Below are 27,949 nucleotides of genomic sequence, written 5' to 3' on the forward strand. Positions count from 1 at the left end.
GCTTTGAACTAGGTCGTGGACCTTTCGTTGCAAAACACCTGGGCCGAGCAGACTGGTCATCACGTTGAGCCGAGTCAAACCTCAGTCATCTGGGCCGTCTAGTCTAGGAATTCTTTTTAAACCAAAGGCTTTAGTTGAATACATAGCCTTTGCCTGTAGACTCGGACTGGGAAACTTGTGATACTAGTCTCCGTTGTAATGTCGTATGTATACGTTTCGGAAGCTTCGCTCAAATGAACAAGCTTTAGTTGGACAGACTCTGCGACGTTTCAGCACCACTGCTACGGACTGGGAAATGTTGTTTCTGCCCGGGTTCGAACCGGGGACCTTTCGTGTGTGAGACGAACGTGATAGCCACTACACCACAGAAACTCCTACGAAGAGGTTTTACAGTAAAGAAAGACGATAAAACGCTTTCCCTCGATTTCCACATCTATTTACCTCCAAAACAACAGAGAAATCTTTCATATTGCTGCCCGGTTTCAAGCCAGCGGCATTTAGCATATGAGGCAAATGGGATAACCACACCTGAGACAGTGTTTCACTTGAGGATGTAGCTTAGGCAATGCTCAAATGTGGATTGCATTGAGACGGTGGCACAGGGACAAATTCCACATAGCAATTGCTCAGGTCACGGGTTGCAAGCAGGCTGAGCTGAGCCGAGCTGACCTCAGCTGACCTGAAGCCTCGTTGGCGCAGTAGGCAGCGCGTCAGTCTCATAATCTGAAGGTCGTGAGTTCGAACCTCACACGGGGCACGTCTGTTTTGCTTTGAACTAGGTCGTGGACCCTTCATTGCAAAACACCTGGACCGAGCATCGCGTCGGGCCGAGTCAAACCTCAGTCATCTGGGCCGTCAGGTCTAGGAATTCTTTTTAAACCAAAGGCTTATGTAGGATACATAGCCTTTGCCTGTAGACTCGGACTGGGAAACTTGTGATACTAGTCTCCGGTGTAACGTCGTATGTATACATTTCGGAAGCTTCGCTCAAATGAACAAGCTTTACTTTGATACATGCCGTGGCGTTTCAGCACCACCGCTACGGACTGAGAAATGTTGTTTGTGCCCGGTTTCGAACCGGGGACCTTTCGTGTGTGACACGAACGTGATAGCCACTACACCACAGAAACTCCCAGGACAAGGTTTTACAGTAAAGAAAGACGATAAGACGCTTTCCCTCGATTTCCACACCTATTTACCTCCAAAACAACAGAGAAATCTTTCATATAGCTGGCCCGTTTCAAGCCAACGGCATTTAGCATATGAGGCAAATGGGATAACCACACCTGAGACAGTGTTTCACTTGAGGATGTAGCATAGGCAATGCTCAAATGTGGATTGCATTGAGACGGTGGCACAGGGTTGGGGTTAGCATCTCAATTGGCTGCAGTGTTTGCAGAATCAATACCATTTCTCACAGTGAAGCGCTGATGCGCAGGTCTCTGTGGCGCAATCGGTCAGCGCGCTCGGCTGTTAACCGAGAGGATGGTGGTTCGAGCCCACCCAGGGACGCAGCGAGACAAATCTGTGCTGCTCAAAGTTTAGGTTTGGTCTTGCTGAGCTTCAAGTCATCACCGTTCCTGCGGTGGAGCTGCTGTGACAGGGGTTTTGTTGACGAGTCTTGTCCTGTTCCTGCTCCGGCCTTCACCTGGCTCTGTGGTCATCGCTTCACCTGTACCTCAATGTTTGTTCTCTCTTCCTCACTGTTTGTTCTCTCTTCCTCCCGAGCTTGTGCAATCCTCACTGCTTTTGCCATCACAGCTGCCAAATGCAGTGCGTCACTTTACAGCTGAGTCGGTTTTTTCCTTTAACCTCGGTTTGCTAACGTCGTTCTTACGAATGTCTCTGTATAGTTTATGACCTTGAATCCATTTGATATGATTTCATTCTGAAAGTTATTGAGACACTATCTCAAGAGCTTAGCAGCTGAGGGTGCCGTGGCTTAGTTGGTCAAAGTGCCTGTCTAGTAAACAGGAGATCCTGGGTTCGAATCCCAGCGGTGCCTGCTCAGTGTTTCTATATTTGTCAGAAGGATATGCCCTCATGACGAATTCCACACAGCAATTGCTCAGGTCACGGGTTGCAAGCAGGCTGAGCTGACCTGAAGCCTCGTTGGCACAGTAGGCAGCGCGTCTGATAATCTGAAGGTCGTGAGTTCAAACCTCACACGGGGCACTTCCGTTTTGCTTTGAACTAGGTCGTGGACCTTTCGTTGCAAAACACCTGGGCCGAGCAGACTGGTCATCACGTTGAGCCGAGTCAAACCTCAGTCATCTGGGCCGTCTAGTCTAGGAATTCTTTTTAAACCAAAGGCTTTAGTTGAATACATAGCCTTTGCCTGTAGACTCGGACTGGGAAACTTGTGATACTAGTCTCCGTTGTAATGTCGTATGTATACGTTTCGGAAGCTTCGCTCAAATGAACAAGCTTTAGTTGGACAGACTCTGCGACGTTTCAGCACCACTGCTACGGACTGGGAAATGTTGTTTCTGCCCGGGTTCGAACCGGGGACCTTTCGTGTGTGAGACGAACGTGATAGCCACTACACCACAGAAACTCCTACGAAGAGGTTTTACAGTAAAGAAAGACGATAAAACGCTTTCCCTCGATTTCCACATCTATTTACCTCCAAAACAACAGAGAAATCTTTCATATTGCTGCCCGGTTTCAAGCCAGCGGCATTTAGCATATGAGGCAAATGGGATAACCACACCTGAGACAGTGTTTCACTTGAGGAGGTAGCTTAGGCAATGCTCAAATGTGGATTGCATTGAGACGGTGGCACAGGGACAAATTCCACATAGCAATTGCTCAGGTCACGGGTTGCAAGCAGGCTGAGCTGAGCCGAGCTGACCTCAGCTGACCTGAAGCCTCGTTGGCGCAGTAGGCAGCGCGTCAGTCTCATAATCTGAAGGTCGTGAGTTCGAACCTCACACGGGGCACGTCTGTTTTGCTTTGAACTAGGTCGTGGACCCTTCATTGCAAAACACCTGGACCGAGCATCGCGTCGGGCCAAGTCAAACCTCAGTCATCTGGGCCGTCAGGTCTAGGAATTCTTTTTAAACCAAAGGCTTATGTAGGATACATAGCCTTTGCCTGTAGACTCGGACTGGGAAACTTGTGATACTAGTCTCCGGTGTAACGTCGTATGTATACATTTCGGAAGCTTCGCTCAAATGAACAAGCTTTACTTTGATACATGCCGTGGCGTTTCAGCACCACCGCTACGGACTGAGAAATGTTGTTTGTGCCCGGTTTCGAACCGGGGACCTTTCGTGTGTGACACGAACGTGATAGCCACTACACCACAGAAACTCCCAGGACAAGGTTTTACAGTAAAGAAAGACGATAAGACGCTTTCCCTCGATTTCCACACCTATTTACCTCCAAAACAACAGAGAAATCTTTCATATGGCTGGCCCGTTTCAAGCCAACGGCATTTAGTATATGAGGCAAATGGGATAACCACACCTGAGACAGTGTTTCACTTGAGGATGTAGCATAGGCAATGCTCAAATGTGGATTGCATTGAGACGGTGGCACAGGGTTGGGGTTAGCGTCTCAATTGGCTGCAGTGTTTGCAGAATCAATACCATTTCTCACAGTGAAGCACTGATGCGCAGGTCTCTGTGGCGCAATCGGTCAGCGCGCTCGGCTGTTAACCGAGAGGATGGTGGTTCGAGCCCACCCAGGGACGCAGCGAGACAAATCTGTGCTGCTCAAAGTTTAGGTTTGGTCTTGCTGAGCTTCAAGTCATCACCGTTCCTGCGGTGGAGCTGCTGTGACAGGGGTTTTGTTGACGAGTCTTGTCCTGTTCCTGCTCCGGCCTTCACCTGGCTCTGTGGTCATCGCTTCACCTGTACCTCAATGTTTGTTCTCTCTTCCTCACTGTTTGTTCTCTCTTCCTCCCGAGCTTGTGCAATCCTCACTGCTTTTGCCATCACAGCTGCCAAATGCAGTGCGTCACTTTACAGCTGAGTCGGTTTTTACCTTAACCTCGGTTTGCTAACGTCGTTCTTACGAATGTCTCTGTATAGTTTATGACCTTGAATCCATTTGATATGATTTCATTCTGAAAGTTATTGAGACACTATCTCAAGAGCTTAGCAGCTGAGGGTGCCGTGGCTTAGTTGGTCAAAGTGCCTGTCTAGTAAACAGGAGATCCTGGGTTCGAATCCCAGCGGTGCCTGCTCAGTGTTTCTATATTTGTCAGAAGGATATGCCCTCATGACGAATTCCACACAGCAATTGCTCAGGTCACGGGTTGCAAGCAGGCTGAGCTGACCTGAAGCCTCGTTGGCACAGTAGGCAGCGCGTCTGATAATCTGAAGGTCGTGAGTTCAAACCTCACACGGGGCACTTCCGTTTTGCTTTGAACTAGGTCGTGGACCTTTCGTTGCAAAACACCTGGGCCGAGCAGACTGGTCATCACGTTGAGCCGAGTCAAACCTCAGTCATCTGGGCCGTCTAGTCTAGGAATTCTTTTTAAACCAAAGGCTTTAGTTGAATACATAGCCTTTGCCTGTAGACTCGGACTGGGAAACTTGTGATACTAGTCTCCGTTGTAATGTCGTATGTATACGTTTCGGAAGCTTCGCTCAAATGAACAAGCTTTAGTTGGACAGACTCTGCGACGTTTCAGCACCACTGCTACGGACTGGGAGATGTTGTTTCTGCCCGGGTTCGAACCGGGGACCTTTCGTGTGTGAGACGAACGTGATAGCCACTACACCACAGAAACTCCTACGAAGAGGTTTTACAGTAAAGAAAGACGATAAAACGCTTTCCCTCGATTTCCACATCTATTTACCTCCAAAACAACAGAGAAATCTTTCATATTGCTGCCCGGTTTCAAGCCAGCGGCATTTAGCATATGAGGCAAATGGGATAACCACACCTGAGACAGTGTTTCACTTGAGGAGGTAGCTTAGGCAATGCTCAAATGTGGATTGCATTGAGACGGTGGCACAGGGACAAATTCCACATAGCAATTGCTCAGGTCACGGGTTGCAAGCAGGCTGAGCTGAGCCGAGCTGACCTCAGCTGACCTGAAGCCTCGTTGGCGCAGTAGGCAGCGCGTCAGTCTCATAATCTGAAGGTCGTGAGTTCGAACCTCACACGGGGCACGTCTGTTTTGCTTTGAACTAGGTCGTGGACCCTTCATTGCAAAACACCTGGACCGAGCATCGCGTCGGGCCAAGTCAAACCTCGGTCATCTGGGCCGTCAGGTCTAGGAATTCTTTTTAAACCAAAGGCTTATGTAGGATACATAGCCTTTGCCTGTAGACTCGGACTGGGAAACTTGTGATACTAGTCTCCGGTGTAACGTCGTATGTATACATTTCGGAAGCTTCGCTCAAATGAACAAGCTTTACTTTGATACATGCCGTGGCGTTTCAGCACCACCGCTACGGACTGAGAAATGTTGTTTGTGCCCGGTTTCGAACCGGGGACCTTTCGTGTGTGACACGAACGTGATAGCCACTACACCACAGAAACTCCCAGGACAAGGTTTTACAGTAAAGAAAGACGATAAGACGCTTTCCCTCGATTTCCACACCTATTTACCTCCAAAACAACAGAGAAATCTTTCATATGGCTGGCCCGTTTCAAGCCAACGGCATTTAGCATATGAGGCAAATGGGATAACCACACCTGAGACAGTGTTTCACTTGAGGATGTAGCATAGGCAATGCTCAAATGTGGATTGCATTGAGACGGTGGCACAGGGTTGGGGTTAGCGTCTCAATTGGCTGCAGTGTTTGCAGAATCAATACCATTTCTCACAGTGAAGCACTGATGCGCAGGTCTCTGTGGCGCAATCGGTCAGCGCGCTCGGCTGTTAACCGAGAGGATGGTGGTTCGAGCCCACCCAGGGACGCAGCGAGACAAATCTGTGCTGCTCAAAGTTTAGGTTTGGTCTTGCTGAGCTTCAAGTCATCACCGTTCCTGCGGTGGAGCTGCTGTGACAGGGGTTTTGTTGACGAGTCTTGTCCTGTTCCTGCTCCGGCCTTCACCTGGCTCTGTGGTCATCGCTTCACCTGTACCTCAATGTTTGTTCTCTCTTCCTCACTGTTTGTTCTCTCTTCCTCCCGAGCTTGTGCAATCCTCACTGCTTTTGCCATCACAGCTGCCAAATGCAGTGCGTCACTTTACAGCTGAGTCGGTTTTTACCTTAACCTCGGTTTGCTAACGTCGTTCTTACGAATGTCTCTGTATAGTTTATGACCTTGAATCCATTTGATATGATTTCATTCTGAAAGTTATTGAGACACTATCTCAAGAGCTTAGCAGCTGAGGGTGCCGTGGCTTAGTTGGTCAAAGTGCCTGTCTAGTAAACAGGAGATCCTGGGTTCGAATCCCAGCGGTGCCTGCTCAGTGTTTCTATATTTGTCAGAAGGATATGCCCTCATGACGAATTCCACACAGCAATTGCTCAGGTCACGGGTTGCAAGCAGGCTGAGCTGACCTGAAGCCTCGTTGGCACAGTAGGCAGCGCGTCTGATAATCTGAAGGTCGTGAGTTCAAACCTCACACGGGGCACTTCCGTTTTGCTTTGAACTAGGTCGTGGACCTTTCGTTGCAAAACACCTGGGCCGAGCAGACTGGTCATCACGTTGAGCCGAGTCAAACCTCAGTCATCTGGGCCGTCTAGTCTAGGAATTCTTTTTAAACCAAAGGCTTTAGTTGAATACATAGCCTTTGCCTGTAGACTCGGACTGGGAAACTTGTGATACTAGTCTCCGTTGTAATGTCGTATGTATACGTTTCGGAAGCTTCGCTCAAATGAACAAGCTTTAGTTGGACAGACTCTGCGACGTTTCAGCACCACTGCTACGGACTGGGAAATGTTGTTTCTGCCCGGGTTCGAACCGGGGACCTTTCGTGTGTGAGACGAACGTGATAGCCACTACACCACAGAAACTCCTACGAAGAGGTTTTACAGTAAAGAAAGACGATAAAACGCTTTCCCTCGATTTCCACATCTATTTACCTCCAAAACAACAGAGAAATCTTTCATATTGCTGCCCGGTTTCAAGCCAGCGGCATTTAGCATATGAGGCAAATGGGATAACCACACCTGAGACAGTGTTTCACTTGAGGAGGTAGCTTAGGCAATGCTCAAATGTGGATTGCATTGAGACGGTGGCACAGGGACAAATTCCACATAGCAATTGCTCAGGTCACGGGTTGCAAGCAGGCTGAGCTGAGCCGAGCTGACCTCAGCTGACCTGAAGCCTCGTTGGCGCAGTAGGCAGCGCGTCAGTCTCATAATCTGAAGGTCGTGAGTTCGAACCTCACACGGGGCACGTCTGTTTTGCTTTGAACTAGGTCGTGGACCCTTCATTGCAAAACACCTGGACCGAGCATCGCGTCGGGCCAAGTCAAACCTCGGTCATCTGGGCCGTCAGGTCTAGGAATTCTTTTTAAACCAAAGGCTTATGTAGGATACATAGCCTTTGCCTGTAGACTCGGACTGGGAAACTTGTGATACTAGTCTCCGGTGTAACGTCGTATGTATACATTTCGGAAGCTTCGCTCAAATGAACAAGCTTTACTTTGATACATGCCGTGGCGTTTCAGCACCACCGCTACGGACTGAGAAATGTTGTTTGTGCCCGGTTTCGAACCGGGGACCTTTCGTGTGTGACACGAACGTGATAGCCACTACACCACAGAAACTCCCAGGACAAGGTTTTACAGTAAAGAAAGACGATAAGACGCTTTCCCTCGATTTCCACACCTATTTACCTCCAAAACAACAGAGAAATCTTTCATATGGCTGGCCCGTTTCAAGCCAACGGCATTTAGCATATGAGGCAAATGGGATAACCACACCTGAGACAGTGTTTCACTTGAGGATGTAGCATAGGCAATGCTCAAATGTGGATTGCATTGAGACGGTGGCACAGGGTTGGGGTTAGCGTCTCAATTGGCTGCAGTGTTTGCAGAATCAATACCATTTCTCACAGTGAAGCACTGATGCGCAGGTCTCTGTGGCGCAATCGGTCAGCGCGCTCGGCTGTTAACCGAGAGGATGGTGGTTCGAGCCCACCCAGGGACGCAGCGAGACAAATCTGTGCTGCTCAAAGTTTAGGTTTGGTCTTGCTGAGCTTCAAGTCATCACCGTTCCTGCGGTGGAGCTGCTGTGACAGGGGTTTTGTTGACGAGTCTTGTCCTGTTCCTGCTCCGGCCTTCACCTGGCTCTGTGGTCATCGCTTCACCTGTACCTCAATGTTTGTTCTCTCTTCCTCACTGTTTGTTCTCTCTTCCTCCCGAGCTTGTGCAATCCTCACTGCTTTTGCCATCACAGCTGCCAAATGCAGTGCGTCACTTTACAGCTGAGTCGGTTTTTACCTTAACCTCGGTTTGCTAACGTCGTTCTTACGAATGTCTCTGTATAGTTTATGACCTTGAATCCATTTGATATGATTTCATTCTGAAAGTTATTGAGACACTATCTCAAGAGCTTAGCAGCTGAGGGTGCCGTGGCTTAGTTGGTCAAAGTGCCTGTCTAGTAAACAGGAGATCCTGGGTTCGAATCCCAGCGGTGCCTGCTCAGTGTTTCTATATTTGTCAGAAGGATATGCCCTCATGACGAATTCCACACAGCAATTGCTCAGGTCACGGGTTGCAAGCAGGCTGAGCTGACCTGAAGCCTCGTTGGCACAGTAGGCAGCGCGTCTGATAATCTGAAGGTCGTGAGTTCAAACCTCACACGGGGCACTTCCGTTTTGCTTTGAACTAGGTCGTGGACCTTTCGTTGCAAAACACCTGGGCCGAGCAGACTGGTCATCACGTTGAGCCGAGTCAAACCTCAGTCATCTGGGCCGTCTAGTCTAGGAATTCTTTTTAAACCAAAGGCTTTAGTTGAATACATAGCCTTTGCCTGTAGACTCGGACTGGGAAACTTGTGATACTAGTCTCCGTTGTAATGTCGTATGTATACGTTTCGGAAGCTTCGCTCAAATGAACAAGCTTTAGTTGGACAGACTCTGCGACGTTTCAGCACCACTGCTACGGACTGGGAAATGTTGTTTCTGCCCGGGTTCGAACCGGGGACCTTTCGTGTGTGAGACGAACGTGATAGCCACTACACCACAGAAACTCCTACGAAGAGGTTTTACAGTAAAGAAAGACGATAAAACGCTTTCCCTCGATTTCCACATCTATTTACCTCCAAAACAACAGAGAAATCTTTCATATTGCTGCCCGGTTTCAAGCCAGCGGCATTTAGCATATGAGGCAAATGGGATAACCACACCTGAGACAGTGTTTCACTTGAGGAGGTAGCTTAGGCAATGCTCAAATGTGGATTGCATTGAGACGGTGGCACAGGGACAAATTCCACATAGCAATTGCTCAGGTCACGGGTTGCAAGCAGGCTGAGCTGAGCCGAGCTGACCTCAGCTGACCTGAAGCCTCGTTGGCGCAGTAGGCAGCGCGTCAGTCTCATAATCTGAAGGTCGTGAGTTCGAACCTCACACGGGGCACGTCTGTTTTGCTTTGAACTAGGTCGTGGACCCTTCATTGCAAAACACCTGGACCGAGCATCGCGTCGGGCCGAGTCAAACCTCAGTCATCTGGGCCGTCAGGTCTAGGAATTCTTTTTAAACCAAAGGCTTATGTAGGATACATAGCCTTTGCCTGTAGACTCGGACTGGGAAACTTGTGATACTAGTCTCCGGTGTAACGTCGTATGTATACATTTCGGAAGCTTCGCTCAAATGAACAAGCTTTACTTTGATACATGCCGTGGCGTTTCAGCACCACCGCTACGGACTGAGAAATGTTGTTTGTGCCCGGTTTCGAACCGGGGACCTTTCGTGTGTGACACGAACGTGATAGCCACTACACCACAGAAACTCCCAGGACAAGGTTTTACAGTAAAGAAAGACGATAAGACGCTTTCCCTCGATTTCCACACCTATTTACCTCCAAAACAACAGAGAAATCTTTCATATGGCTGGCCCGTTTCAAGCCAACGGCATTTAGCATATGAGGCAAATGGGATAACCACACCTGAGACAGTGTTTCACTTGAGGATGTAGCATAGGCAATGCTCAAATGTGGATTGCATTGAGACGGTGGCACAGGGTTGGGGTTAGCGTCTCAATTGGCTGCAGTGTTTGCAGAATCAATACCATTTCTCACAGTGAAGCACTGATGCGCAGGTCTCTGTGGCGCAATCGGTCAGCGCGCTCGGCTGTTAACCGAGAGGATGGTGGTTCGAGCCCACCCAGGGACGCAGCGAGACAAATCTGTGCTGCTCAAAGTTTAGGTTTGGTCTTGCTGAGCTTCAAGTCATCACTGTTCCTGCGGTGGAGCTGCTGTGACAGGGGTTTTGTTGACGAGTCTTGTCCTGTTCCTGCTCCGGCCTTCACCTGGCTCTGTGGTCATCGCTTCACCTGTACCTCAATGTTTGTTCTCTCTTCCTCACTGTTTGTTCTCTCTTCCTCCCGAGCTTGTGCAATCCTCACTGCTTTTGCCATCACAGCTGCCAAATGCAGTGCGTCACTTTACAGCTGAGTCGGTTTTTACCTTAACCTCGGTTTGCTAACGTCGTTCTTACGAATGTCTCTGTATAGTTTATGACCTTGAATCCATTTGATATGATTTCATTCTGAAAGTTATTGAGACACTATCTCAAGAGCTTAGCAGCTGAGGGTGCCGTGGCTTAGTTGGTCAAAGTGCCTGTCTAGTAAACAGGAGATCCTGGGTTCGAATCCCAGCGGTGCCTGCTCAGTGTTTCTATATTTGTCAGAAGGATATGCCCTCATGACGAATTCCACACAGCAATTGCTCAGGTCACGGGTTGCAAGCAGGCTGAGCTGACCTGAAGCCTCGTTGGCACAGTAGGCAGCGCGTCTGATAATCTGAAGGTCGTGAGTTCAAACCTCACACGGGGCACTTCCGTTTTGCTTTGAACTAGGTCGTGGACCTTTCGTTGCAAAACACCTGGGCCGAGCAGACTGGTCATCACGTTGAGCCGAGTCAAACCTCAGTCATCTGGGCCGTCTAGTCTAGGAATTCTTTTTAAACCAAAGGCTTTAGTTGAATACATAGCCTTTGCCTGTAGACTCGGACTGGGAAACTTGTGATACTAGTCTCCGTTGTAATGTCGTATGTATACGTTTCGGAAGCTTCGCTCAAATGAACAAGCTTTAGTTGGACAGACTCTGCGACGTTTCAGCACCACTGCTACGGACTGGGAAATGTTGTTTCTGCCCGGGTTCGAACCGGGGACCTTTCGTGTGTGAGACGAACGTGATAGCCACTACACCACAGAAACTCCTACGAAGAGGTTTTACAGTAAAGAAAGACGATAAAACGCTTTCCCTCGATTTCCACATCTATTTACCTCCAAAACAACAGAGAAATCTTTCATATTGCTGCCCGGTTTCAAGCCAGCGGCATTTAGCATATGAGGCAAATGGGATAACCACACCTGAGACAGTGTTTCACTTGAGGAGGTAGCTTAGGCAATGCTCAAATGTGGATTGCATTGAGACGGTGGCACAGGGACAAATTCCACATAGCAATTGCTCAGGTCACGGGTTGCAAGCAGGCTGAGCTGAGCCGAGCTGACCTCAGCTGACCTGAAGCCTCGTTGGCGCAGTAGGCAGCGCGTCAGTCTCATAATCTGAAGGTCGTGAGTTCGAACCTCACACGGGGCACGTCTGTTTTGCTTTGAACTAGGTCGTGGACCCTTCATTGCAAAACACCTGGACCGAGCATCGCGTCGGGCCGAGTCAAACCTCAGTCATCTGGGCCGTCAGGTCTAGGAATTCTTTTTAAACCAAAGGCTTATGTAGGATACATAGCCTTTGCCTGTAGACTCGGACTGGGAAACTTGTGATACTAGTCTCCGGTGTAACGTCGTATGTATACATTTCGGAAGCTTCGCTCAAATGAACAAGCTTTACTTTGATACATGCCGTGGCGTTTCAGCACCACCGCTACGGACTGAGAAATGTTGTTTGTGCCCGGTTTCGAACCGGGGACCTTTCGTGTGTGACACGAACGTGATAGCCACTACACCACAGAAACTCCCAGGACAAGGTTTTACAGTAAAGAAAGACGATAAGACGCTTTCCCTCGATTTCCACACCTATTTACCTCCAAAACAACAGAGAAATCTTTCATATGGCTGGCCCGTTTCAAGCCAACGGCATTTAGCATATGAGGCAAATGGGATAACCACACCTGAGACAGTGTTTCACTTGAGGATGTAGCATAGGCAATGCTCAAATGTGGATTGCATTGAGACGGTGGCACAGGGTTGGGGTTAGCGTCTCAATTGGCTGCAGTGTTTGCAGAATCAATACCATTTCTCACAGTGAAGCACTGATGCGCAGGTCTCTGTGGCGCAATCGGTCAGCGCGCTCGGCTGTTAACCGAGAGGATGGTGGTTCGAGCCCACCCAGGGACGCAGCGAGACAAATCTGTGCTGCTCAAAGTTTAGGTTTGGTCTTGCTGAGCTTCAAGTCATCACCGTTCCTGCGGTGGAGCTGCTGTGACAGGGGTTTTGTTGACGAGTCTTGTCCTGTTCCTGCTCCGGCCTTCACCTGGCTCTGTGGTCATCGCTTCACCTGTACCTCAATGTTTGTTCTCTCTTCCTCACTGTTTGTTCTCTCTTCCTCCCGAGCTTGTGCAATCCTCACTGCTTTTGCCATCACAGCTGCCAAATGCAGTGCGTCACTTTACAGCTGAGTCGGTTTTTACCTTAACCTCGGTTTGCTAACGTCGTTCTTACGAATGTCTCTGTATAGTTTATGACCTTGAATCCATTTGATATGATTTCATTCTGAAAGTTATTGAGACACTATCTCAAGAGCTTAGCAGCTGAGGGTGCCGTGGCTTAGTTGGTCAAAGTGCCTGTCTAGTAAACAGGAGATCCTGGGTTCGAATCCCAGCGGTGCCTGCTCAGTGTTTCTATATTTGTCAGAAGGATATGCCCTCATGACGAATTCCACACAGCAATTGCTCAGGTCACGGGTTGCAAGCAGGCTGAGCTGACCTGAAGCCTCGTTGGCACAGTAGGCAGCGCGTCTGATAATCTGAAGGTCGTGAGTTCAAACCTCACACGGGGCACTTCCGTTTTGCTTTGAACTAGGTCGTGGACCTTTCGTTGCAAAACACCTGGGCCGAGCAGACTGGTCATCACGTTGAGCCGAGTCAAACCTCAGTCATCTGGGCCGTCTAGTCTAGGAATTCTTTTTAAACCAAAGGCTTTAGTTGAATACATAGCCTTTGCCTGTAGACTCGGACTGGGAAACTTGTGATACTAGTCTCCGTTGTAATGTCGTATGTATACGTTTCGGAAGCTTCGCTCAAATGAACAAGCTTTAGTTGGACAGACTCTGCGACGTTTCAGCACCACTGCTACGGACTGGGAAATGTTGTTTCTGCCCGGGTTCGAACCGGGGACCTTTCGTGTGTGAGACGAACGTGATAGCCACTACACCACAGAAACTCCTACGAAGAGGTTTTACAGTAAAGAAAGACGATAAAACGCTTTCCCTCGATTTCCACATCTATTTACCTCCAAAACAACAGAGAAATCTTTCATATTGCTGCCCGGTTTCAAGCCAGCGGCATTTAGCATATGAGGCAAATGGGATAACCACACCTGAGACAGTGTTTCACTTGAGGATGTAGTTTAGGCAATGCTCAAATGTGGATTGCATTGAGACGGTGGCACAGGGTTGGGGTTAGCGTCTCAATTGGCTGCAGTGTTTGCAGAATCAATACCATTTCTCACAGTGAAGCACTGATGCGCAGGTCTCTGTGGCGCAATCGGTCAGCGCGCTCGGCTGTTAACCGAGAGGATGGTGGTTCGAGCCCACCCGGGGACGTAGCAAAACAAATCTGGGCTGCTCAAAGTTTAGGTTTGGTCTTGCTGAGCTTCAAGTCATCACCGTTCCTGCGGTGGAGCTGCTGTGACAGGGGTTTTGTTGACGAGTCTTGTCCTGTTCCTGCTCCGGCCTTCACCTGGCTCTGTGGTCATCGCTTCACCTGTACCTCAATGTTTGTTCTCTCTTCCTCACTGTTTGTTATCTCTTCCTCCCGAGCTTGTGCAATCCTCACTGCTTTTGCCATCACAGCTGCCAAATGCAGTGCGTCACTGCAGTGCGTCGGTTTTTACCTTAACCTCGGTTTGCTAACGTTGTTCTTACGAATGTCTCTGTATAGTTTATGACCTTGAATCCATTTGATATGATTTCATTCTGAAAGTTATTGAGACACTATCTCAAGAGCTTAGCAGCTGAGGATGCCGTGGCTTAGTTGGTCAAAGTGCCTGTCTAGTAAACAGTTCGTAAATAGTAAACAGTTCATGCACTTGCAATGATGAACAGAACCACAGCATGAAACCATGATATGTAAACACAAAGAAGTTGGAGTCTTTCAATGGTGGTGCTTTTTGAGCCATTCATATTATTTACCCTATTCTATTCTTATTCAGAGTTACAGCATGGTTTGAGCATATCCCAGCATGCATTGCGTGGAAGGCAATCAACAATTTAGAGTCTCCAATCAACCTGACTGGCAGGAGGAAAATCAGGGAGAATATGCAACAGAAAGGACAACCCATTGTGGTCCTCTAATATAATAAAACTAGAAAAAACACTTAGTACAAGAGAAGCAAAACCTTCAGAATAATACACATCACTTAAAGCAACACAGTTTTCAACCACATACACTCACATACACAATCATTTTGACATAATCACTCACAAAGCTGATTCTCACCATTGATTGCACAGTGTTATTTCCCTCAACGTATACATCTATCTCATGGGCAAACTAATTAGGCAACACAAGTAATGTATGGTTGACCCTCATACTCTACAAAACCAACCCCCAAAATAACCAAACTGATAGTAACGTCCAACCTGATAGCAACCTCAGAACAGCTAAATTATAGTCCTGAACAAGATCAATTATGTTACTGCTAAGGCTGCTGGGTAACCAAATGAGAACCATGCGAACAGGGATATGCCACAATAGAACACAGAGGGCACCCACGTCACAATATTAAGGCTAACTCCACATTGACACCTGCCTCCACATAAATTAACTGTTTTTTTCCAGTTTAAAACAAACATAGCAGAAAGAAAGCAGCCACTAGTAGTGATCAATTTTACATATCCTTGTGTCAGTTTTAGATATCTGTTGTGTCTGTATCTGCCAAATCAGTTTTACATTAGGTACTGGAATGTTTGCAAAGGTCTCAGATGTTAATTTTTATTTTTGGTTAAAACACTAAAGGGCAAACAAAGCATTATATCTCAAAGATCATTTGCCTGTGCAAAATGATACATTGCTACCATTTAATCAGACTGTACAACCTGAATCATAGATTTGTATTTGTACGTCTTTTTTTTATTGACCACTATTGATGACTGATGCTGATCTGGAATTAAGTGAGTCTCCTGTAAATATTAATATTGTCTGTAAAATGTGAGAAATGGTTCATTTTCATATTCATTTGTTTGATATTATTTTCATCACTCATTTGTAGCCAAAATTAAGAACATTTTTTTATTATTATGATATGATATAGGGTAACTTTTTCAATATTAATTAATGTTAAATATTAATTGCCATATTAATGTGCTGTGGCGCTCAGCAGTTTTCATTGTGAACTGACAGTAGAGCTCAGCTTTGTTGTTTCATATGCCACCACTTGATGGCATCCAAGTCCCAATTTTTCTAACAGAATAAGCCCTTGTTTATTTTTTAACCCTTCTCTTCATAAAAATGCAAACAAAAAATAAAAATGTGAACAAATATGGAAAAAAAAAACAAGAAGTCATGACCTAGGAACAGGAGATTACATGTAAAGCTGTTACATCTTATTTTAGATTATTTTAAAAACATTTACTCTATAACAGTCAGATTGCAAATACAGTTGGGGGGGGGGGGGGGGGGGGTTTAACACGTTATAAAGGTATAAAGATGGTAACACTATTCAAATAACATTGTGTAAAATAATTCATGTTAATTTAACTGAATATTCCCAGGATTTTGAAGACGAAGTAATCCAAAAGTAATTGAAAGTCATTAAGTCAAGTCAAGTTGTTTATTGGTCTGAATCAGTGCATGGATGAGTTTTTAGCCTCTGTACCTTTGTAGATTAGAGTGCATTGTTGTGTTGGGAGTTGTTGCTGATTCCAATCTCAGTCAGTAATCTGTAATGGGTTACATTTTACATAATCAGAAATCAGTCTGTAATGGGCGGTACAGTGTCGCAGACTGTTGTTTTACAGCCAGAAGGTTGCAGGTTTGATTCCCGGCCCTTTCTGTGTGGAGTTTGCTGTTCTCCTGGGTTTCCTCCTGCCAATCAGGTGGATTGGAGACTCTAAATTGCCCGTAGGTAGGAATGTGTGTGTTTGTCTATCTGCGTTAGCACTGTGTCGGACTGGGGACCTGTCCAGGGTGCCAGAGTGAATGAATGAATAATCTGTATGGATTACATGTTGAAAATAGTTTTACCAGCCGTGTGTTTTGGTACGACTTTACGAGCCAATGGACCAGAAACGGCTGATGCGAGTTGGACTTCACAAGACAATATCCATCTATTGTTTGAAGACAAAAAACACCATTATCTTCTCTCTAACTGCAGCACCCACATGAAATGGAAAACTGATTAGATGGCGTAGTTCTGATAGGATACTAGGGTAACTATAGGGTACAAGGGTAACTGATATAGGATACAAGGGGGTACAAGGGTAATTGATGTAGGATACTAAGGTAACTATAGGGTACAAGGGTAACTGATATATGAGGGTAACTATAGGTTATGTTCAATACCCCATTTGCTTGATTCTTATTGATATTGATTTTTTCTTTACTGTATCCTATTATTGTTTTGCTGCAGCAAAACCACCCCAATTTCCACAGGGAATCATAAAGGTTTAATCTAATCTTGATTAGTTTATTGGCCATTGTACACAAGGTGGTTGGAATTTGTTTTTCCACATATCTATTCTAGAAAACCCATACATACACATGCACGTCTTCACAGCATGCACACACACACACACACCAGTCTTTCGTTGCCTTATAAATATTCAAGGTATGAGAAAAGGCACATGGCTGCTAGAGAGCAAAAGTAGGAAAGACATATTTTTCAAGTGAGTAAGACACTACTCTCAAGCTAGCTACACCACAAACCACTGCCAATGGTCAGCTAGAGTTACTGCTCTTTTCCAATGCTATGATCCTTGAGATCCAGTGGAAACAATGCTGCTTCACCAGCATCACAGAATAGCAGAATGTTTTAATAGTTATAATCTTCTCATATTCATTTCAATTTCGTCTTTTGTTCAACAGCTCATAGCCATGATAAGATCTGGTATACACTTACACAGTACATAACATAGAATAATTTTTCTCTCATCCCCTTACCACTAATGCAGTACAAGCATATGGTCTCAGAATGGGGGATGGGAACAAAATAGCAATATTTTGTAGGTTCTGTGGGGATTCATAAACTATTAAATTTCTAGAATTATAATAAATTTACCTTGGTGACTTTTTACTCAATTTTAAATAGTATTTACTTATTTCATATAGCGTTTGTCAGGCAACATCTATTTCCAGCAAATATAATTGTGCCTACTCAGCACACAAGCTGCTACTGTAAGGCCACTAACTGCGCATGCTCAGTTTTATGCTGCATTCAAGTCCCATGGGAAAAAGCGTCAGGATATGTTTAAAAGCACTTAGGCTACTTGGAAGTGTTCACATGTTCAGACTCGTTTGAGGCCATAAAAATGCCATGATTGTAGTATTGTAGATTGTACTTAGGTGATCAGCTTTTTCCACACATGCACTTAGTGATGATAGCCTACATTTGAGTTCCTGCTTTACAACAAACTACAAATTGCAGCGTAATTCATGATAAACTGCGACCAGCTTGGTGCTTTGAGAAGGCGTGGCAGTCACATCACAGTTTTTGGTTTCAGTCTGTGGCTTCAATCAGAAAACTCCAATAGACAGTTAGGCTACTTTAGACTATATGTTCATTTATAGGCACAGAGCTGACAAGATGGATAACAATTAGGCTACACGGTAATCTAACCCAGAGAAAAAAAAGTTAGGCTAAAATACAGCCTTAAACACACAGAGCGAAAGATCACTATAATAGACCTACTAGTAGCCTATTACAATAGGGACTTAGCGTGTCTATGGTACTCTATAGAGAGTTTATGAGTGTGTATCATCACTCATTCCTTCGGGAAACAGACATTTTGATGCAATAAATAAAGAGATCATATAATATATTGATTTTCTGTCTTTATTGTGTATAGACAGCCGCGAGTCAAAATAGTGTATTTCCACGCTTCATACGACTACCAGCCTCTACTAACCCTTCTACTAGATATGTTAGCTAATCTGTTTACGAGACGGCGATGGTTAGCTGATAGACAGCTTATTATAGTTAGCAAGCTAACAAGCTAGCATTATCTAAACACAAAATCGATTAGATGTATCAGTGATGATGAGTTTCCAATCAAAAGCATCACCAAAATTAACCATGGCTATTTAATTCTGTTGAGACCAAGTTGTATACAGACAACTTGGTTGTCTCAACAGAATTAAACTCTCTAAACAATGAGAATAGCTGATTATGTTTCTAAAATGAGAATAGCTAATTATGTTTCTAAATATGTTTAGAAACATAGGCCTAATCAGCTATTCTCATTGTTGCCTAAGAGCTGAGGACCTCCAATATGGCTGGGAGAAGGTGTGTTATGTCACCTGAAAGTCCTATATTTCCTTGTTGGTGATGTCAGAATTCAGGATGTTGGAGAAATCGGGGTTCATTGGCAAAACCCAGAGTTCCCATGTAGTATTTAACAGTTGAAGGCTGGGGCGAATGTTATTTTCTAGTAGTATTTACCAGCTGAAAGCTGAGGTGAACAGTATTTTTAAGTAGGAAACCTCTATCCTCCATCTTTTCCATGGGATTTGAACGCAGCATATCAGCAGGCTGTTCTTTAAGTATGAGTCTCAGTGCGCATGCTCAGAGCCTTATTAGTGTAGTTTGTGCAGTGTAGTGTGTGTGCGTGTAGTGTGTAGATGTGAATGTGTAGCTATCGACATCGGTGTGTGTGTGCAGTGTGTTTGTGTGTGTGTGTGTGTGTGTGTGTGGTGTGTTGGTGTGTTGGAGCTGATCAGCTGCCTTCCATGTATTGCAGAGAGAAGTTTTACTGCATAACTATCGGGCGGCTGAAGTAGGAGACTATGTCGGCAAATAAAACAAAGAAAGTCAAAATGGCTACAAAATCATGTCCTGAATGCGACCAACAGGTGAGAAAATATATTTGGATATTTTTATTGAACATTTTTTGTGATTCCTACTTTTTCGTGATTTGTTGATAACCATGATGGCAGCATAAATATACGGGGCTGTACTCTTAATACGGAAATGGAATTCAGTATTAGCCCCGATGCGTGCCGTTCTATCTTATGGAGAGAAAGGCACGCCAAACTGTGTTCACAAATATAGCAATTTAATGTTGCCTTTCTTATTGACAAAGATACATGACCTATAAAATAATACTCAATACATTTTGTGAATCATTCGGAACCACTCTTAAATTCGGCATATATATAATCCACCAAGAACTATTGTAATTCAGTTAAATTTGTACTTTTTTAATTGGTTCCCCTGTTATTCCCACATTCTTCCACCAAAATACACAGTAGAGGACTATAGCGAGCAATGTGTGCCAATTCTGAAAGTTGGAATGTTATTAAAATGAGTGGTGCTTGGTGTGTTGGATATATCCCGAACTGAAGAGTGGACTCCATTGGTTCGGAATAAGTCTTGTGACATATTTTATAGCGTATTAGTCTTGCCGTTAAGCAACGAATCATTAAATTCCCACATTTTTAAATGGATTTTGGCGTGATTCTCCATAAGCGATATCGGGGCTAATTCAGTATAGATTGTGGGGGGATTTGATCCTCCGGTGAATTAAATCTTAAATGCTATAGGCCTATGTACTTTGTAGTCTGTTGACAACACGTCCAAAATAATACCCCAGTAGAGGTAATATGGTGAACAATTTACAGTGTCATTGTTTTTGCCATTAGTCAGTGCCACAGCGTTTCCTCGTTTAGACATAATGTTATCATACTGGTATTGTGGTTTATCGTACACAGTCCGTACCACGCTGTTCACGTCAGAAATATAATAACATCAAGCATTATTGCGCTAACGCAGGAATATTAGTTAGCAGCCTAAATCAAAGTTACGACATACAAAATACGATTTCCTTATAGACTAAGCCATACGATTGTCCACGGGGCGACATTTGCATCTGCCTATATAATTTCCTAATGTAAAATTTTTATTTAGCGTGATGACTTCGTTTTTTGAATTCAAATAACGGGGTATATACGTGGATGAAACGTTCATTTCCACGAGTGTTGATAGCCTGTGGCTCAGGAAACCAGTCCAACACAAGGATTTAAGAGTTTCGCCTACATTTTCGTCAAGGACTTTTTCATGAATATGGAGGGCCAGCAGCCTCAGCCTGCCTTATGTTTCAAATGGGGGATTCTTCCTCCACGCCCATTGAAATATTACAAAGGCAAATAAGCCTATGTATTACGTTACTCTGTATTCTGGTTAGGTTTGCATATTATGGCGCTATATATCGTGGTCTGCCATAGCCCCGATAGACGCTGTTCTCTCTTGTATGGAGAGAACGTGTCGCCAATCTCCATTCAAAAATATGGCAATTTTTGTTGCCTTGATTATGGGGAAACCAGCATTTCTGGTAGAACACTACTCAAGACCTCATACGAAGTACCCATTAGGATCCAGCCTTTAATCCGGCATACATCCAATACACCAAGCAGTGTTTTATTTCAGTAATTTCAACTTTTAGAATTGGTTTGCCTGTTATCGCCCCCCAAACAAAGTACACAGTGGAGGGCGGTAGAGAGCAACGTGAACCAGATTTAAAAGTTGAGATATTATTGAAATAACTGCTGCTTGATGGATTATTCGTATGCCGAATTTACCAGAAGACCTTAATGATTTATAATATGTCTTAAATCGTGTTAAATTGGCCGAAATTGCCAGATTTTTTTAATCGAGTTTGGCGTGACGCTCTCTGGGCTAGTGACCTAACCCTGTTTCTCGGTCTGTTTCTCTCTAGATTCCAGTTGCTTGCAAGTCTTGCACTTGTGGTTATGTGTTTATTAGCAGAAAGCTTCTCAATGCCAAGTTGAATGAGAGGACTTCTCCGGCAATAGCAGGTAACAGTCTCAAATCACACAAACCTAGTGATGATTATGTCATGTATATATACAAATATATTTCAGCCTTATGTATGAGAACGCCTGTTTACTTATTCTGAACATGTGTAGAATTTGTTGTTGTCATTACTGATATAAAACCCTTTTAAAATATCACAGAGCCAAAAATATTAAGCCCCTTGCATCTTGACATGTCAGTTTGTTATAGCTTGCCACTTAATTCATTTTGCAATGTAAATGTAGTTTTTTGCATGAGTGTGAGTTGGTTGACTAGCAGGAGTTTTAAGTGGTGCAGCGCTGGCTGGTTTAAATGGCTGTTTGCTCTAGAGTGAGTGCAGCCTATAGTCTGCTGGGGGAGGGGATCCTGGAAACAGCTCTCTCTCTCTCTCTCTCTCTCTCTCTCTCTCTCTCTCTCTCCCTCTCTCTCTCTCTCTCTGCAGCACTGTTGAAATTAGGCTACTAGGCCTTCTCCTTGTACACATACTGTATGCTCAATATTGGAAAGCCATATCCAGGCTCACAAATTTACATTACAAGTCACAAACGAGTCCAAACACGTTTGGTTTGTCATGAGATGAAACTTGAGATGAAATTTGGTAGTTGCAGCAGCAAAATAATAAAGGGATACAACAAATAAAAAATATAATAGATGGTAGGTATTAAACATGATGCAACTGACAATTCCAGCATTTCAAGAGCAGTAAGAAGTTGTTATATCACTGATATTGTCCTTAAAAATCAGATCTGGTCTAGTCAGTATCGCCTAGCTCTGATATGATGGATATGATGCAGTTTGATTGATAACATATTTATTGGAGAATTAATACTACATTGGTTGTCTAAGTGACAGCCTTAACCTGAATTCATTCTAATATTATTAGTGAAGAATTTCAGTGTCCCATGATCTCAGTGCTGTTTCAGAGGCTTTTCCACCCTGACAAGAATACAATTCTGGAGGAAACACTGAAGAGTTTGAATTTTTTGGTGTGGAAATGGTGAAATTTAAAAATGTATATATTCAAAGAAATTGAATATCGGCTATTGGCAGCTTCAGTCCAAAAATACTGGTACTGGCCTTCAAAAAAAAAAAATTGTAAATTGTGTCGCCTGCTCTCTGCTTCAGACAAGCTGGACAAGCGGAGGAGGACGGAGCGCATTCGTCGAGACAGAATCGACTCTCCTTTAACCAATGACATGGAGAACAGGAGGAGATCCCGGTCCAACAGCCAATCAGATCCCATCCGGAGAGGGCGGGGCAGACCTAAGACGGTGGGGCTGAAGAAACAGGAAGAGGAGAAAGGTAAAAGAATGGCTGTTTTACATACCTCTGCATTGGATCTACAATGTCAGTATTCAGTCTCCTCATATATTATGTGTGTTTGCAGAACAGAAGGCAGAACACAACAGAACTGTACAGTCTAGTTTCCTTGCCTTCTGCTTTGAGGTCGAGGTTTAAGGTTAAAATCTTGTTACATTCACTGATAGTTTCTCTTCCTATAGGGCATTTTAATCCTTTTTTTTGCCAGGGTGACTGATGAAACGTATCTGTAGTTTTGTTTCCTATTTTGCCTCTTAAAAATGGCACTCCCTATATTATCTGATCTGTAGAAATTATTTAGTTCATCCTGGATAATTTCCTTTATGGCACTGGCATATGGACAGTTTCGGAAATGTTGCTTAAATTACAACAGAAATTAGGAAAAATATGAAAAGCAATTTATAGTTTATTTATAGTTTTTTTTACAATTGGTTACAAGCATTTTTCAATACTGAGTTGAGTTTTTCAAAACTCTTCGCACAGTTAGCACAACAGTGTTCTATGTGAACCAAACTGTGAATCATTTTTCATTGCTTTGACACAAAATACATTCAATGACCACAATTATTTTCCCAATCAAACTCAACCACCAGCAATACACTTCTATACTTCTTATACTATCAACCAAAGAGCAAAGTAATTACAATCACAAAAGAAAAAAAATATACAAAAGAAAAACTAGAACGGGCAAAATAAATGTATTACTTCAAAGACTGACATAAAATGGTGCATCAACTGTAATGCTACCAGATGTGTTTTTTAGGTCACTGTGTTCTGACTGAAGTGTTCTTGTTGGGAGAAAGCTAGTGCTGGTGTTTCACTAGAATGATTTGATTTTGAGACATGCATGCAGTGTTTTGGTAGTTTTGGTGCATTTTGGACATGAAATGAACTGTTGTGCCAAGCTGCATGTCGGTGCAGAGAGCTGTGTGAAGCGTTTTGAAAAAGTGAACTCAGTATTGAGAAATGCTTGTAACCAATTGTAAAAAACTGTAATATAGTTGTTGATGCTTTGTGAAACTTTTCGTCATTGAAGTCATTCGATAGATTTTAAAGATCAAAGCTAATTTTCATATTTCAACACATTAGACCTCAAAAGTTCAACACACAGTGTGCAATTTCCATTTACAGCTGTTTACTGCCTAATAAAATGTTTTGTGCTAGTTATTATGAAAGACATGAGCAAAATACAAACTATTAAATGATTCTCTGTATTGAAAAAGAATGTTGCAGTAGGCCTAATGTAATAACCATTTTACTCTGTAATTTCTAAGATAGCGTATATTATATGTGATGGCCGAGAATACAGCTTTCGTTGGCAAGCAGACACTGGACCCAAAAAATTAACTGGTGGGCAAATTATTGGATTTTCCGCTCGTCAGATAATTGCTTTATTCCTAGTAACGGGCAGGCCAGCTCTGCTGCTGGTACATCCTGTATTTCTGTTCTTCTTCTTCTTCTTCTTCTTCTTCTTCTTATTATTATTATTATTATTATTATTATTATTATTATGATATAAAAAAACTGCAAAATTAATCAAAGCTAACTCCTCAAACATTTTACATTCAAATGATACCAAACCAGCGATACAGAATCTTCAGACTTTTACCTCTGATCCACAGTGTTTTTTTCAAATTTAGCCCACAGTGCATGAAAATGTCTGACTGTAAATGGTACTGCATTTTTCTTTATTTTTTTCTACTGCTTTTTCTTCTTGCAGTATATCAGGCCAGCCCTGTTCATGACTGCGTACACTCCTGGTTTAATTCATAAATTTAACAGGCAGAACACTCGCCCCTTTTCCCACACTGACAGACTGCCATAACTCAACATTTTTAAACAAACTGACAAAATGTACTGTAATAAATGACTCCTATGAAATCTGGAGTACAATGAAAGAGAATCTTCAAAACATATAGGATTATGTAGACTTAAAAGTTGTCATCTGCGACATTTTCATATAAATAAACGTCACTTTTGCTACTCTATCGCCGATTGATGCAACACAATAGTGATTCAACCTATACTCAGTTCATGAAAGCTTTTCCAGTTACTGCTTTAAACACCCGGTGTCTGGTAGCTCTTTCCTGAGAAAAATCCTTACACAGGAAGTGATGCGTTTTACGTTTCTGTTAGTCTGGAATAAACAGAAGAAGAACCGGCTAGTTAGCATGAGCAGTGATAGCCACCATGACTGAACAGACAGAGAAAAGACACTACAGACACTCAAACCGCATCAACAGAAAATCCAAGGAGAAAGACGTCACAGTACTGGACACACTGTTTGATTGACAGGTGATCTGTGGGAAGTGCAGTGCAGAAACACCACAGCAATGAGCACACAGCAACAAAGATAGAGACAAGATCAGTAAATCGAGGAGCTCATAGATTACCACTATAACACTATAATGTGGGCTCTGATTGATATATTTCAGGGCTTTAAAATAATGGATAGATGACAGTTTCTAGATCTACAAGCAGCACTCAACCATTATGCAAAAGATAATTTCTGGTGAGGGTAATGGAATCTGTCGTGGTATTCAGTCTTTCACCTTAGTCACATACTATAAGACTGTTGATTAGCCACATTCGTGACACAGAGCTGAGGATTAATCATTTAAAGGTGGTATTTTCTCTCTCTCTCTCTCTTTCTCTCTCCCTCTCTCCCTCTTTCTCTCTCCCTCCCTCTCTCTCTCTCTCTCTCCCTCTCTCTCGATCTCTCTCCTTTCTGAATAAATCATGCTTTGTAGCTTTGCCTCTGCATAATCATCTCGTCTAAGAGGACAGACACTCTTTACGGGATGACTGACATGGCACACAAAAAATTTAGAAAAAACACACTGCACATATAAGGAATATAGATATATAATACCTACAATGCAATACCATGCTGGTGCTTTAGCTCACTTGATAGGGCAGCGGACTCTCGTGTGGGTGTCCCGGGCGCTAATCCCAGGCTTGGCAAATTAGGCTTTTGTATTTGGTTTCACATAGCCAAACAGGTCGCAGCTACTCACGAATTCCGTGCTTGTTTTCCTGTTTAAATTCAAATGTGCTTTATTGGCATGAAATACAAGATTACGTATTGCCAAATTACAAACAACAATCATGACAAGACTCAGTTAGCAACCATGACAATGGCATTAACAAAGACAATTGGTTCAGTAATATCAATGAATTAATCAATGGACAAATTTATCAGTGTTAATGTCTCTCCCGTCTGAACTTGTGTGACAATTTTATACAGAATTTGCTGCAAGTGTGGCACCCTTAATTTTTTCCCCTTCTAGAATATATTGTAGTCTTCATTTGGAATGTTTTGAATTCAGCAAGGTCAATTTTTCCTAGTGCTTCTATTGCTTCACAGCTGCTATAATAGGAATGCTACGAAGTGCATTCTTTCTCTGTGATTCATTCTGTACATGTAAATTTGTCCACAGAGAAACAAGAGAAAGAAGTGGACATCTATGCCAATCTTTCTGATGAGAAGGCCTTTGTGTTTTCTGTGGCCTTGGCTGAGATCAACCGCAAGATCCTGGGTCAAAGGCTGATCTTATAGATTGAATCCTCCATTCCTGGGACACTGAGACAGAGGACTACAGAGGACTTTATCATGGGAACGCTATCAAACGGCAAGAGGACGACCAAAGAGGGCGGCTCTGGCTGGAGCTGAACTTTTACCTGGGTGTGCTTCATTTGGACGAGTGGATGAGGCCCAGAAGAATGGCCGGAGCTAGAGACGAGGGTGTAGTCATCGATTTGGAACAACTGCAGTTCCTAAATTCCAGCTCTACATCCTTTTTTCCCCCTTTGAAGTATACACCCGCCACAGACGTGCATGGTTTTGATGGACTAAAAGCATTAAAATGGTCTGTGTGCTGTAAGATAAACAACAACAGCGATAGAGCCAGGGAAAGGGGCATTGATGCTATTTCCTACCTGTTCTGTAGACATAAATACCTGAATATATGAATCAACAGCCTCCTTGACTGTGTTCAGAAGCTGAAATGATGCCCACACATTTTAAAATGCAGAGAGTTCATTGCAGGACCCAGAGAGAGACTTATTTCAAGAAACATATTAGTCATATTTGAAATATGTGGACTGGGTTATCCAATAAACATCTTAAACTCACCTCAGCTCCATTTTAAGTGAAGGGACTGAGATGCTTTTGGTGCCAGTATGTGTTTTTTTTTTTTTTTTTTGTGAACTGAACATGATGACCAACCTGTTTATTGTTCAGAATAAAGCCTATCAAATGTTGGTAATTGTTGGAGTATCGGATATAGAAGAAAAAAATGACATGTATTCCATTATGTGGTATAGATTATCTTGTTGAAAAAGTGTTAAAACCGATAGTGTAAAATGCAATAAAGATTTGGGCTGTTGTGTGGGATGTTGGTGTTGTCACTGACCTCTCAGTAATGTTGAGTGAGTAGGTAGACCATCCTGCTACCGGGGGACCCAGGTTCAAACCCCCACCCTGCTGAAGTGAAAATACAGTACCATGCATTCAGCGCATGTTTTTACTGCCACATAGCACAAAATGACCCTAATATATCTGCGAGGGGTTGATAGGGTCGTTGATCAATACCAATGACTCAAAGATTACTTGGCCAGATGTGGAGATTTCTGGCTTTCAAAACTCACTTTCTGGCCCGTAATCTGTTTTGGAACAAAAACTCACCAGCTATTGGAGTTCGAGACATTCCCAACCCTGTGCGTTCACATTGCAGGCTACAAAAGCTACAAAACGGTCTGGCGTACCAAGCTACATTGTCGCCAACGGAGAAGAAAAGTGTTGCCTGGGTAGTCGTTGGTGCTTCATGTCACATTGTGTGTACCAACTAATAATGTCATACTGTCATAGCTTTGAATTTGTCTCTTTTTTATTTTATTTGGCAAATAATTGTTCTTGTCAACTGAAATAATCACTTAAATAATAATAAAGTAAATATAACTACCTCCCTGTAGCCTGCTCTGATTGGTTCGCGCTTCGCCACATTATCATAGTGTGGAAAAAAGTTGAAGCCAGATGAATTTAAGTTTGTACCTGCGCACGCCCAAAACGCTGCTATATTTTACGCACTGGCGTTTGTAGCTTTGTGTTGCCGGCTTCCATTGAAAATAAATAACTTCTGCTGCTTTGTAGCCTGTAATCTGAACGTACCATTAGAACTGTGTCTGGAACGCCATTCCTCAGGCTTCTCACTGCTCATGGAATTCCTGGAATGTTATGGACTTTAGAGAGGTGTATTCCAGACAGGCAAAGTCAAAGAATTTGATAAATTCTCTGGGGAAGTCAGGGAATTTTACAAATGGGTTACTTTACAAGAATATAACGGA

At 43.7% G+C, this 27,949-nt stretch overlaps 1 protein-coding gene and 26 non-coding genes across 27 annotated transcripts; 20 read left to right on the top strand and 7 right to left on the bottom strand.

The window, feature by feature from the left end:
• Positions 1–299: 299 nt before the first annotated feature.
• trnav-cac (transfer RNA valine (anticodon CAC)) lies at positions 300–372 on the bottom strand. The gene has a single exon. It is a non-coding gene; the product is annotated as a tRNA-Val (tRNA).
• A 312-nt stretch (positions 373–684) lies between these two features.
• Positions 685–757, top strand: trnam-cau (transfer RNA methionine (anticodon CAU)). The gene has a single exon. It is a non-coding gene; the product is annotated as a tRNA-Met (tRNA).
• Positions 758–1,438: 681 nt separating this feature from the next.
• trnan-guu (transfer RNA asparagine (anticodon GUU)) lies at positions 1,439–1,512 on the top strand. Its single transcript has one exon. It is a non-coding gene; the product is annotated as a tRNA-Asn (tRNA).
• Positions 1,513–1,931: 419 nt separating this feature from the next.
• Positions 1,932–2,005, top strand: trnat-agu (transfer RNA threonine (anticodon AGU)). The gene has a single exon. It is a non-coding gene; the product is annotated as a tRNA-Thr (tRNA).
• Positions 2,006–2,484: 479 nt separating this feature from the next.
• Positions 2,485–2,557, bottom strand: trnav-cac (transfer RNA valine (anticodon CAC)). Its single transcript has one exon. It is a non-coding gene; the product is annotated as a tRNA-Val (tRNA).
• Positions 2,558–2,869: 312 nt separating this feature from the next.
• On the top strand, positions 2,870–2,942 carry trnam-cau (transfer RNA methionine (anticodon CAU)). The gene has a single exon. It is a non-coding gene; the product is annotated as a tRNA-Met (tRNA).
• Positions 2,943–3,623: 681 nt separating this feature from the next.
• Positions 3,624–3,697, top strand: trnan-guu (transfer RNA asparagine (anticodon GUU)). Its single transcript has one exon. It is a non-coding gene; the product is annotated as a tRNA-Asn (tRNA).
• A 418-nt stretch (positions 3,698–4,115) lies between these two features.
• On the top strand, positions 4,116–4,189 carry trnat-agu (transfer RNA threonine (anticodon AGU)). The gene has a single exon. It is a non-coding gene; the product is annotated as a tRNA-Thr (tRNA).
• A 479-nt stretch (positions 4,190–4,668) lies between these two features.
• On the bottom strand, positions 4,669–4,741 carry trnav-cac (transfer RNA valine (anticodon CAC)). Its single transcript has one exon. It is a non-coding gene; the product is annotated as a tRNA-Val (tRNA).
• Positions 4,742–5,053: 312 nt separating this feature from the next.
• trnam-cau (transfer RNA methionine (anticodon CAU)) lies at positions 5,054–5,126 on the top strand. The gene has a single exon. It is a non-coding gene; the product is annotated as a tRNA-Met (tRNA).
• A 681-nt stretch (positions 5,127–5,807) lies between these two features.
• On the top strand, positions 5,808–5,881 carry trnan-guu (transfer RNA asparagine (anticodon GUU)). Its single transcript has one exon. It is a non-coding gene; the product is annotated as a tRNA-Asn (tRNA).
• A 418-nt stretch (positions 5,882–6,299) lies between these two features.
• Positions 6,300–6,373, top strand: trnat-agu (transfer RNA threonine (anticodon AGU)). Its single transcript has one exon. It is a non-coding gene; the product is annotated as a tRNA-Thr (tRNA).
• A 479-nt stretch (positions 6,374–6,852) lies between these two features.
• On the bottom strand, positions 6,853–6,925 carry trnav-cac (transfer RNA valine (anticodon CAC)). Its single transcript has one exon. It is a non-coding gene; the product is annotated as a tRNA-Val (tRNA).
• Positions 6,926–7,237: 312 nt separating this feature from the next.
• Positions 7,238–7,310, top strand: trnam-cau (transfer RNA methionine (anticodon CAU)). Its single transcript has one exon. It is a non-coding gene; the product is annotated as a tRNA-Met (tRNA).
• A 681-nt stretch (positions 7,311–7,991) lies between these two features.
• Positions 7,992–8,065, top strand: trnan-guu (transfer RNA asparagine (anticodon GUU)). Its single transcript has one exon. It is a non-coding gene; the product is annotated as a tRNA-Asn (tRNA).
• A 418-nt stretch (positions 8,066–8,483) lies between these two features.
• Positions 8,484–8,557, top strand: trnat-agu (transfer RNA threonine (anticodon AGU)). Its single transcript has one exon. It is a non-coding gene; the product is annotated as a tRNA-Thr (tRNA).
• Positions 8,558–9,036: 479 nt separating this feature from the next.
• Positions 9,037–9,109, bottom strand: trnav-cac (transfer RNA valine (anticodon CAC)). The gene has a single exon. It is a non-coding gene; the product is annotated as a tRNA-Val (tRNA).
• A 312-nt stretch (positions 9,110–9,421) lies between these two features.
• On the top strand, positions 9,422–9,494 carry trnam-cau (transfer RNA methionine (anticodon CAU)). The gene has a single exon. It is a non-coding gene; the product is annotated as a tRNA-Met (tRNA).
• A 681-nt stretch (positions 9,495–10,175) lies between these two features.
• On the top strand, positions 10,176–10,249 carry trnan-guu (transfer RNA asparagine (anticodon GUU)). The gene has a single exon. It is a non-coding gene; the product is annotated as a tRNA-Asn (tRNA).
• Positions 10,250–10,667: 418 nt separating this feature from the next.
• trnat-agu (transfer RNA threonine (anticodon AGU)) lies at positions 10,668–10,741 on the top strand. Its single transcript has one exon. It is a non-coding gene; the product is annotated as a tRNA-Thr (tRNA).
• Positions 10,742–11,220: 479 nt separating this feature from the next.
• Positions 11,221–11,293, bottom strand: trnav-cac (transfer RNA valine (anticodon CAC)). Its single transcript has one exon. It is a non-coding gene; the product is annotated as a tRNA-Val (tRNA).
• A 312-nt stretch (positions 11,294–11,605) lies between these two features.
• trnam-cau (transfer RNA methionine (anticodon CAU)) lies at positions 11,606–11,678 on the top strand. Its single transcript has one exon. It is a non-coding gene; the product is annotated as a tRNA-Met (tRNA).
• Positions 11,679–12,359: 681 nt separating this feature from the next.
• Positions 12,360–12,433, top strand: trnan-guu (transfer RNA asparagine (anticodon GUU)). Its single transcript has one exon. It is a non-coding gene; the product is annotated as a tRNA-Asn (tRNA).
• Positions 12,434–12,851: 418 nt separating this feature from the next.
• trnat-agu (transfer RNA threonine (anticodon AGU)) lies at positions 12,852–12,925 on the top strand. Its single transcript has one exon. It is a non-coding gene; the product is annotated as a tRNA-Thr (tRNA).
• A 479-nt stretch (positions 12,926–13,404) lies between these two features.
• On the bottom strand, positions 13,405–13,477 carry trnav-cac (transfer RNA valine (anticodon CAC)). The gene has a single exon. It is a non-coding gene; the product is annotated as a tRNA-Val (tRNA).
• A 308-nt stretch (positions 13,478–13,785) lies between these two features.
• Positions 13,786–13,859, top strand: trnan-guu (transfer RNA asparagine (anticodon GUU)). Its single transcript has one exon. It is a non-coding gene; the product is annotated as a tRNA-Asn (tRNA).
• A 5,226-nt stretch (positions 13,860–19,085) lies between these two features.
• On the top strand, positions 19,086–27,558 carry c1h16orf87 (chromosome 1 C16orf87 homolog). The gene is made up of 4 exons (XM_071926152.2): positions 19,086–19,323; positions 21,186–21,285; positions 22,409–22,585; positions 26,044–27,558. Exons 1-4 carry the CDS (start codon positions 19,258–19,260, stop codon positions 26,160–26,162), a joined length of 462 nt encoding a protein of 153 aa, XP_071782253.1. The 5' UTR covers positions 19,086–19,257; the 3' UTR covers positions 26,163–27,558.
• Positions 27,559–27,949: the final 391 nt, after the last annotated feature.

Source organism: Centroberyx gerrardi, chromosome 1 (assembly GCF_048128805.1).
Source record: "Centroberyx gerrardi isolate f3 chromosome 1, fCenGer3.hap1.cur.20231027, whole genome shotgun sequence".
Classification (NCBI taxonomy): domain Eukaryota; kingdom Metazoa; phylum Chordata; class Actinopteri; order Beryciformes; family Berycidae; genus Centroberyx; species Centroberyx gerrardi.

Bases quoted from the DNA above. Each gene is read 5' to 3' on its own strand.
- c1h16orf87 (XM_071926152.2), top strand. From the start codon at position 19,258: ATGTCGGCAAATAAAACAAAGAAAGTCAAAATGGCTACAAAATCATGT. The intron at 21,286-22,408 runs GTAACAGTCTCA...TCTCTGCTTCAG, and splicing joins GACTTCTCCGGCAATAGCAG to ACAAGCTGGACAAGCGGAGG. The intron at 22,586-26,043 runs GTAAAAGAATGG...ATTTGTCCACAG, and splicing joins GAAACAGGAAGAGGAGAAAG to AGAAACAAGAGAAAGAAGTG.